Source organism: Anneissia japonica, unplaced genomic scaffold (assembly GCF_011630105.1).
Source record: "Anneissia japonica isolate Jap-2015-1 unplaced genomic scaffold, ASM1163010v1 scaffold288091_len1417266_cov198, whole genome shotgun sequence".
Classification (NCBI taxonomy): Eukaryota; Metazoa; Echinodermata; class Crinoidea; order Comatulida; family Comatulidae; genus Anneissia; species Anneissia japonica.
This window is the reverse complement of record NW_022684833.1, coordinates 333,946-345,126: the sequence shown is the minus strand read 5'-3', so window position 1 is coordinate 345,126 and position 11,181 is coordinate 333,946. Positions and strand designations below refer to the sequence as shown.

The 11,181-nt window shown below is 35.1% G+C and overlaps 1 protein-coding gene across 1 annotated transcript in view; it reads left to right on the top strand.

Annotated features, from left to right (window-relative positions):
• The window catches only part of LOC117107557 (hyalin-like), a 21,023-nt gene that overhangs the window by 6,625 nt on the left and 3,217 nt on the right, over positions 1-11,181 (top strand). The window contains exons 3-7 of the mRNA XM_033249262.1: positions 4,260-4,349; positions 4,676-4,891; positions 5,629-5,871; positions 6,607-6,867; positions 8,722-8,982. Of these exons, the coding sequence (XP_033105153.1) occupies positions 4,260-4,349; positions 4,676-4,891; positions 5,629-5,871; positions 6,607-6,867; positions 8,722-8,982 (1,071 nt within the window). The remainder of the gene's footprint in view (positions 1-4,259; positions 4,350-4,675; positions 4,892-5,628; positions 5,872-6,606; positions 6,868-8,721; positions 8,983-11,181) is intronic.

Below are 11,181 nucleotides of genomic sequence, written 5' to 3'. Positions count from 1 at the left end.
TTATTCTTTATGAATTCAAAGGTTTCCTTAGTTTTACCACTAAAAAACAATATACTACCGAGGAATTTCTTGGGTGCACTCTTCAAGGACTTAAGAATATTAGCCCTCAATGAAAAGTTGCATTCATCAGGCTTACCGCCTCTGATGGACATGGTTTTACACTTAACAGTCTTAAGAGAAAGATGCATAGATTGTGTAATATCTATTATCTCATTCATTAGTTTCTGATGTGTCCTTTTGTCTTTAGTGATTAGACAAAAATCGTCTGCAAATGGAAGAGTGATAAATTTCTTTCCTTCGAGTTCGTAGCCATGCGCGGACTCCTTGGTTTTCAGGTAGTGTATAATCGGGTGAAAGCCATTAAGAAAATTATAGGTGACAGGGGGTCACCCTGGAACACCTCCCGACAGAAATTAAAATCCGATGACTGCCAAGCAGGACCACGGATTTTTCCACTGAGTCTTGAATAAAGTGTAGTTATATAACTGTGGATGGTAGGTGGGATTCTATATCTCTCCATCGTGTAGTTTATTAAGTTATGCTCGACTGAGCCAAAGGCGTCGGCTAAATCGAAGAAAGAAGAATTGTCCTTTTCTTGTTTCTTGCGTGCGCTAGCAATTCATTTATTACAATTGAATGTTCTACGCATCCATTTATCCCATTCAGGAACGTTTTTTGTGTTTCAGGATCAATATACATATTGCTTGTCATAAAGTTAGCTATTCGTTCGGCAGCGATTTGATGGAATAATTTACCGATACAAGATGTTAAAGAAATCATCCGAAAGTTACCTGGTTTGCTAGTGTCACCATCCTTGAGGATAAGGGTGACGACACTGCGTGACCATCTTACTGGAGGATCACCTCTGATAAGCAGTTTACTAAATAATGTGGCAAGGAGATGATATGTTGCTGGAAGTTTTCGTAAGAGTCCATATAAGATGCCATCTTCCCCCGGGGCTGAAGTTGGTTTCTTGTTATTGAGAATTTTTCTGACGTCTCTGGGTCTAATTGGGTCGAGGTTAAAAGGTATGAAGTGTTCCTTTAGGAATATAGAGGGGAACCATTTAAGATTTTGGATATCGACGTTATTCGCTCGACTATATTTTTGGGGAAAGTATGTATTGGCTGTTTCCTTTGAGAAAGTGGGTGTTGATTGAGCTTTACTAATTTTTCCATTTACACAAAGTTTTGAAAATTTCCAAAAGTTTTTAAAGTATTGGTTTTCTTTGTGGCGCGAACTTTTGTGTTGCTTTTTACTCCGCTCCATACGTTTCACATAATTGTGGGCCTTAACTGCTTTTCTAAATTCCCGCCGATCTTGATCCGTTCCATTTACACCAAAAGCTTTCTTCCTGAGCATGTTCTTAATTTGTTTTGCTCGTTTCGTATAGTGTTGCTCTGGTGTTCGGTTAAATTAAGGCTTTTATTTTTTACGAATTCCGGTTTTGACAATAGAAACTCTCGCAGGCGTTGTGTAAATTCTTCACCGGCGTCAGCTGGCGAAACGTCGTTTGTTGAAATATCAAAATGAAGCGGACCAAGGTATTGTTTAAGCTCGCGATTATGCGCTGCCCATTGGTCGCTTGTCAGGGACGGAATAACAAAAGAAATCTGTGCCGAATCCAACAACCAGGCACTTCGTCGTGTGCTATCGTCAGCCATTAAATAATATCGCCAGGCCTAGATGCCTCCTCAGACTTGTCAATTAAATTCTAGAAAATTATAGACAATATTTACCACAAATGACATGCAGCGGGAAACAGTACATTTAGGAGAAACAAAATACAGCAAAACAAGAACGAAAACGAAGCAGTCCAGTCTCTCAAGCAATATTTGCTAGTGTTAGCTCCAGAAAAAGGGCGGAACGTCCTTTAAAGTCAGATAAGCTTCTCTTAACAGACCTTAGCATATGATCATATATTTTTTTCGACAGTATGCAATCTTGTTCTTTTTGATTAGAATGACTTTGTTCTTTTTTTGTTTGTTTTTGTATTTTTTTTTATTAGAAGAAATGTAAAACTCCAAATATAGTGCAAATATTTATAAGATTGTGTCCCCTCACTCACAGTTATGAATTTTCCTATCTGTTTTCCATTTTTTCTCTCGGTTTATAAAATACCCATTCGGTGATTCTCTCGGTTTAAAAAATACCCATTCGGTGACCATCATTAGATTTTTGCTAATTAAAGCTTGATTTCCGCTCCTTTGCATATTTCCCTGCGATATACAACATTTTTAACACTTTAAATTTATTATTTGTCGTATTAAACAACATGGTTGGCCCAAAAATAAAAATAAAGCAACATTTTTTTCTTATGAAATTTCCATTTTTCGTGGCGGTGAGTGTGCTAATTGGCCAAATATACGGTTAATTTGTTTTATTCGAATCATCATTTTAGACAAGGTACAAAAAAGTCTGCCATATCTACGACCATACTACATCTGAAGATCAAGAATATAGAAGTTGTTAATAGTTTAAATGATTTTTTGTTCTAGAGTGGATTTTTGATACGGTATGCCATTAATAATAGAATCAACCTTAAAATCGATCTTTGCGTGTATGCTGTAACCATGGCTGTAAATTGTGATTGTTACAGCATGCACGCAAAGATCGTACGCGGCGGATACCCTACGCGGTGGATACCCTACGCGGTGGATACCCTACGTGGTGGATACCCTACGCGGTTGATACCCTACGCGGCGCTATACACGATCTTTTGTTACTTTTTCGCCAGTGACGTCATGGTAAAATCGTATATAATCGCCTATAACTTCATAAAAAATAGCCAAAAAAAAAGATTTTAAGGTTGATTCTATTATTAATGGCATATCAAAAATCCTCTCTAAAACAAAAAATCATTTTGCTAGTTCTCTTTTAAGTTAAGTGACTTAACTTTACTAGAATAACGGTAAATTAACTTGCTTAACGGTAAAGTCGGCTCCGATTACAAGGACACGATTACGTAACGTAGGCATCTAAGCCAGCGTCGTTGTATTGTACCACCATTATCATCTTCTGGCTGGCAACAACGTACTCCAACAATGCTAACAACAGCATCGAAGTAGTCTCATTAGTCTGGTTTTTAGAAATTATTTGTAATATTATGGGTAAAAACCCAGCAAACGTCCGTTTTACGAATAGTCGATATATTACCAATGACCTTTGCCCTTTGCAACATCGACCAAGTAATAACGTTAAAAAGTCCGATTGCGTACGTTTTTCAAAGTGATAATGTATATTCTTCTTAATAATAAAATCAGATTTGTTGTATTTATTTATTGACAATTCAATCTTTTTCATTTCTGCTATAATATTCGCTATTAATTAAGTTTCAACGAACTAACGTTTTTTGCTTGTTTTGTTTTGTGGTTTGTTTAATTTAAGTTCCTTTGCTGGTGTCTTGTATCTGCGTTTTTTCTTTTTCTGTGTTTTTTATGTGTGTGTAATATGTTTCCTTTCCTTTTTTTCTTTTTTTTCTTGTTTTCTGGGGATTTTTTTTTTATGTCAATTTGCAAATTTTGCAAATTTTGATGATTGTGTATATATATTTCTCATTTTAAATTAAATTTTTAAGTAAATGGATTGTAATATTTGTTAATTTTGATGACCTTGTATATATAACTTTTTTCAATAATTTATTCTATAGTTTAATTGGATTGTGAATTTGATAAATTTCTTTTTTTGTATTGTTGCTACTATTGTTGTATTTGTATCTGGCTCTAACTTGGCATCGAACGCAATTAGGGGATTATCGTATCATGTTTCAAGACGACGTGAACCAGGCTATAGGCCTATTGCAATTTTCAAAAGAAAGTTGATTACTGGTCAATACATGATAAATGGAAATATTCGCTTTTTAAAATATAAATGTATAGGGTTTTCTCTGATTTATATTGATTTACACTTATATTTTATATGTAAAACCAGTAAAAATTTGTCCAAACTTTTTTAATTTTTCCGATTTCAGACTAAAATTGTTCTTATTTTGTTCTTAATTTTACATACTTTTCAAGCATAGAAAACTATTGTACTGCAGTATATTACCGTTCTGTATTATAGATGGTATTACATAGTCACACCATCTGCAAATAAGGTACAGATAGGATTTTGTTGGTTTAGACAAAAATTAAGACCTCGTTTGACGTTTTTCCTCAGCCTCAATTTGTTCTTAAATTTTAAGCAATTTCAGCCTTAGTGTTCTTATAAAGAAAGTGTAGGCCTAAAAGTTTATAATCTTAAGAGTTTTATTTCAAAAGAAAATAGACCAAACCAGTGGTGGTATCTCGACTTGGGATCATCAATAGCGATTTCCAGAATTGTCATATATAACAGAAATGATTGCTGTGGTAAGTCCATATCTGCGATAGAGTTATTTCCTAATCCTAATAAAATAATATAAAAAGTTTACTTCATACTGAATTGAACTTTTATTTTTTAACAATTAATAATTTCAATACAAAATACAGGCTTTATATAATGTAATGTACGGAATGTGCTGCCAACATAAAAATATTTTTTTAGCCATTATCTCGTACGTACGAGATGGTAAGAAGCACAATATCATTATAAATCATGCTCAAAATGTTGGAAAAAATGTAGAGGACATGTAATTTATTAATAATAACGTTACAAAAACAGTATTCCATCAACATTTATACATTTGTTTTGAAAGCCAAAAGACTTGTTGGAGCTGTTGTTGGTGTTGGTAACAGTAATTATCCACCATCTGCGCAAAATGCACAATGTGGAACACCTATTACAAACGGAATGATAAGCACCTCAAGAGCCATAGAAATAACATGCAGACCAGTGATTGAAGGACGGTATGTCAGTGTGTACCTACCTAAAACTGAATATCTCACTCTTTGCGAAGTAGAAGTATACAAAGGTATTATTATTTTTGTCCTTAAAATATTTACTACAAACATTTTTCTGTTTTTTGTGCTGAAGACCTCTGGCCAGCGTTTGGTTTTTAATTGCAGTCTGATCGCGTGGCTCCTCAAATAACCCTCATATGAGCAGATTGGGTTAAGGACAATGTTTGTCACGGTATGTGTCCGTTATACGTTGTAAAGTCGAGTGTCGCTGCACTGCGGCTGTCGCGGTTCTCATGAGGCCCAGCCACATTTTCCCAATTTCTAATTTGAATGAGGACCAATACAAAATTATTATTATTACGGTATTATTATTAATGACGACCCTAATTAACATACCAGATGTATTTTAATAGATTCCAAATTGTCCTAAGTCTATTTTCGATTTTAAAACATTTATCATGACTGGTCAAAATATTAAACAAAATATATGACAAAGACCTGTGTGAAACTGTGAAATTAATTCTTCGACAAATTCGACATATTTATGTAACAATATTAATTATGCTAGCTTGTATAAAGACGATTAAATTTAATTTAAATTTAAGAACACTTAAAAGGATTAAAGTGACAAATATAGTGTTTATATGATTGCAACATGATTTCTCAACTGACAATTTTTTACAAAGGTAGTGAAGTTCTAAATAATTTGTTTCGCACTCGCAGATCCCTAGATGTGTATAAGAGACAGACTCTATATTGAATTACACTATTTACAAAAGAAATGATGTAAATGTTAATATATGAATAGATATACAGAATCCTGTCATCATGTGCCCAGACGACTTCGTTGTAAATGCTGTTAATAGATATATTACGTATCCAGTTGCTTGGAATAATCCAATTGTAATGGACAATATTGATACTGGTCTGGTGTCTACCTGCACTCCACCATCTGGTTCCTCGTTCGGTATTGGGTTAACCGCGGTTACTTGTACTGCAACTGATACAACTGGGAACGTGGGCAACTGTACTTTTGTTGTTAATGTTTCAGGTTAGAAAATCTTGATGTAATATTTTTAATATATAGCCTTTCTATAATAAACTATGTGTGTTTTGCATGTGCTCCATAATTTACAAAGTGTAAATGCATCAATAATGTAAAAACAAAAAATCGATTTAAACGAAACATGAAAACAGAAATTTATTGGTCAAGTACGGTACATTGAAGGATGAAATTTCACTTAAGCTTAATAATTATAATGATTGTTTTGAAAAATAGGCAAAATAACAATACGGTATATTAACAATGTTAAATATTACTTTGTCTATTCATTTGTTCCTTCGTCCTTGAACTGTTATACAGCATGCAAACCTAGGCATTCCTTAATTAGGTGTGTAAACATTTTTAATACCTCACATGGCGAAAGAAGTAATTACCAGTCAAAGAAGCTGCAGTATACTATTTTAGTATCAATAGGGTTTCGAGCGATTAAGGGAACTAATTCAAAATTAGACTAGCCCTGGGAGAAATGACACTTTCTGTTTAGAATAACATTGTCACAACTCTGTCTCGAACTTTTTTTTTTCTCCCCGAAAAAATGTGTCGATTCTCCGAAAAAAAGTCATGGTTACTCTTATTGACGTAGCGTATGTTGGGGGGGAAAGCCCCTACTGACAGCCAAAAATCGCAAAAATGGAGGATTATACGCCTATAGATTCTCCATTAAGAAGGCTTCTGTAATTTGCTGTTTAAAAAAAATATATTTACGACTATTCAAACTTTTAGACGATGAGGAGCCTGCCCTTTTATGTCCTCAACACATTGTTGTAAACAGTTCCGTTGACCAGCTTGATAATCCAGTAACATGGAAGCCACTCACAGTGATTGATAATGTACATACTGGTATGTCAGCAAATTGTACACCAGCTTCAGGGTCTTTCTTTGACGTTGGTTCGACAATCGTTACCTGTTCCGCTACTGATGGTACTGGTAACGAAGGAAGCTGTTCGTTTGTTGTTCACGTTACGGGACAAAACTTTATTTCAGGTAAGCACATTTTTTTAACATTAAGATCGGCCATTGGTGGATCCTGGGGGGGGGGGTCAGGACCAAAACAATTATCTGTGTACCGGTACACACATAGCCCTATTTACTGTAATAAGAATGATAAAAAAATACCTGACCGTTTACAAAAGGGGAAAACCTTGAATTTTGATTAAAAGACACTTCAGAAGTCCAGCAAACTCATTTCTCGCCATCTAAGAACCAAAATTTTCCCGGAGAGGACCCCCGACCCCCGTCTTATTTGGGATTCATCGATTGATTGAAAAATGATATGTATGCAGCGGCTCAATTTTTGTTATGTACTGTACATACACACATAGTTGGGATTTACAATAATAAGAATGAAAAGTTTACCTGACCGTTTTCAAGAGGGGGAAAACCTTGAATTTTTAAGAACTTAAAAGTTATTAAAAGACACCTCAGAAGTCGGAAAAGCTCATTTCCTGCCATCTAGTGATCAAAATTTTCCCGGGGGCGGACCCCCACCCCCTTCCTCTTTGGGGTTATTCATTCATTGAAAAAAGAATACGTAAGCAACTCAATTTTTTTTATGTACGTATACACACATAAATAGGCCTATTTACTGTTTTAAAAAGAATGAGAAAGTTTACCTGACCGTTTTCAAGAGGGGGAAAACCTTGAATTTTGAAGAACTTAAAAGTCATTAAAAGACAACTCAGAAGTCTGGAAAGCTCATTTCTCGCCATCTAAGAATCAAAATTTTCCCGGGGGAGGACCCCCTTCTTCTTGGCGTTTTTATGAAAAAAGTATGATCCCCGCCCCTAAATATGAACCTAGATCCGTCCCTGAGACGGAAAGTATTTTGTATAAAAACAAGAAAATAATGTTAGCCAGTGAGTAGCTGGAAGAATTTTTTTTCAGGGTGGCCCAGGCTTTTCCAAACAGGGGTCCGATGTCCCCGATGGGAAGTCCGACGAGAGCGTAAATGTCTGTGGTCGGGCGTCGTTCAGACACTCTAGTCTAGAAATGATCTGGGGCGCCCCGAACCACTTTTCAGAGCTTATGTGATCGATTCTAGCTAGAGTATACTAATACAATTCTCCCTCCAATAAAGACCACTTTTGAGACCGGGGTTTATGGTATTTTGCAGCTTTGGTCTTTAATAAAGATAAAAGACATTTGTTGATTTGAGGCCATAAAAAAAGTGGTCTTATTTTGGAAAAAACAAACACACAACTTTTTTTTTTCTCTCCGACCAATTGTGTTTTTTCTCCGGAGCCTGGTCCTCCGGCACCCCACTGACGCCACCCCTGAGCTCATCGTAAATATATTCCATCCTCTGTATATACTGATTTTTCATTTATTATTATATAAATAATAATATGAAAGTTCATTATCATACAGAGGATAGAATTTGTATAAAATGACCTTTTATTAAGTCTCATATTTTAAAAAATAATAATAAACGAAAGTTCATTTATATACAGAGCATGGAATATAATGAACTTTTATTTATTATTTCATATACGGAATACATCCTCCGTATGAAAAATTAATACCAATTACAAAGAATTGAATTGGTATATGATTTTAAAAGAAAGTTCAATCCCCGAAGGTCGAATTTGAATTGTTAACTGCCGTATATTTTTCTATCCAATGATCACAACTTAGCATTCCCTCAAATAAGTATTTTTATTCAGTGTTTAACCATATACAGATGGTAAACAAGATACAGTATTTAAATCTTGGAATAATTTCATCTGGTTTGGTATATATAACTATAAATAGTTTTTCAATTTATTTGAACCAACGAGATGATAATAAATCTATATATTAGGCCTATTATAAATCCATATTATAAATCTAAACTTTTAGATTATGAGGAGCCTGACCTCATGTGTCCTCATCACATCGTGGTGAACAATTCTGTTGACCAGTCTGAGAATCCAGTAACATGGAAGGAGCCCACAGTGGCAGACAATGTACATAGTGGTATATCAGCAACGTGTACACCAGCTTCTGGGTCTTTCTTTGAAGTTGGTTTAACAGTTGTTACCTGTTCCGCTACTGATGTTCCTGGTAACAAAGGAAGCTGTTCGTTTGTTGTTCACGTCACAGGACAGGAATACTTTTCAGGTAAGGACCACGTCTAAAACTAGTGAATATAGTACGAATTTAATTATGATGGTAAAAATTGAAAAATTTCGATAGCTAGATAAATCTCCTTTGGGGCGGATGCAGAGTGGGTGCAGAGGGTGCGGTCGCACCCCCTAAATTGTATTAAGAATAATAATTGTTGTATTTTATTGTTGTAAGGTATGAGAGTGCAATTTCCGGAAACCTAGAGGAAGGCGCGGATCCAGACCTCTTCGCGCCGTTCGCCAATATAAAGTGATAGCAGTGCCTGGTGGTCTGGCGAATTCCAACTCTTTTTGTCAGAAACGCCACCAATCTAAACCAAAGACAAAAATGTATAGACAAAATAAACTTTTTGCACCGTTTAAGTATTAATCAAAGAGGGACTGTAATTAAATCGGCTGCGCGATAACGTACGAGTTCTTTTATTATTATTATGATTTATTTCACAATGTATGGTTAATAAAAATCAGAGGGAGGATAGGCTATACATGTGCGTTGATTTTTATATTCTGTTATTCCAAAATTACACCAAAGTGAAGTTTCCAGGCCAGAATATCCAGTAGGTTGGGTGTTACGAAGAGTGTGTATAACGCACCCAACCAAATAAGGTCCACATTTCCAAGACAGTCGAGAATGTACTGAATATAAATTTGTGGGTTTCTGTGATTTAAAAATAAAATCTTCAATTTTTACATTTTAACCAATAGGCCTAATCTACTCAGTCTGTCGTGATTCGGAAAAACGCAATTTCTTCAATTTTGAAATTTTGAGTTAGGGGCACCCTGTGGATGTAATCTATCATGGAACGTGATCATACTCCAAAAAAATTTTCGAAATATGAAATTATTATGAGAGTTACACATTATATCCGACCGTCCAACCACTAAGCATTGAAATGTTGGGAATCAACCAATCATAGAAGACATTTATGCATATTTAATTACTTTCCCAGCTGGTGGCGGTACAATAAAAATTATTTTTCCTGAAGTTACAACTTAAAAGTTATGGTCATAAAATTAATTTTAGAACCGCATTATTAACAAGATTATTAGGTTAATCTTTCCACGTCGGCGCTTACACTGAAACGTACTTTTTTATTTATTTATTTTTTTAAATTGGATTTAACATGTGTATAATGATTTTGATTGTATAACAATTCTCTGTACATTTAAACATTTAAAGAAAGGACTTCCTTATGTTGTGGTCATATTAGACTGAAATATTTTAAAGAAGACCATTTATACAAAAAAGTAACATAAAACAAAATTCCCACGTCGGTGCATGCATAAAACGTTCAGTTTCATGAAATTTGGATATAGAGCGGACTTCCTTATGATCTAGGCCAAGGTATATAAATGTATATAGGTCTGAACTTTGTAGGTGACAAAGTGTTTTTCCTAATGTTGTGGTCATATTAGAATATAATATCATTAAAGACCACTCAACGAACAACATGAAACGTATATCAAACTTTTATGTTAAACTTTCCGCTTCCGAGCATGCATATAAAATATTAGATATATGATATTTTTTATAAGTCGAGAATGTACTAATTGTAGAGATTGAATATAATTACTGTTGTCCGATTGTGTGCATTGAAAATGTGACGACGAACTGGATACGGGCCTCGGTTGACACTCATATCAAAGGGCCTGTTAATTTACCTTGCACAGGAGCATGTCGTCACCTGCTACGATGCCTCCTCCTTATCATCATCACATCATCATCATCATTATCATCATCGCAGTTATTAATTTTGTCCATGGTAAAATGGGGGAGAACTATTAATTCAGTGTGTATTCATTCATCAATAGAAATCTCGTAATGCACGTCAGTACATTTCTCAGCATCTAGAAAAAATAAAATTTTCCTAAGTTAGGAGAACCCAAAATCCACCCCGCCCCACATCTAAAATAGTCTTCCAGCGACGGAACAAGCAAACATTACGTTTTCTCTTTCCATGACCCCGCCCACTTTGGGACCCCATTATGTGCGATAGTCAGGGTAAAGCTCGGTTTTCATATAATCGCTCACCCTCTTGGGGTTCTCCTAACTTCGGAAAGTTTTGTTTTTTCTAGATGCGAGAAATGTACTGACGTGCATTACGAGACTTCTATTGATGAATGAATACACAATAGTTCTCCCCCATTTCTCCCCCAATGTCGCCGACAGTGGGATATATATACAGTATATATA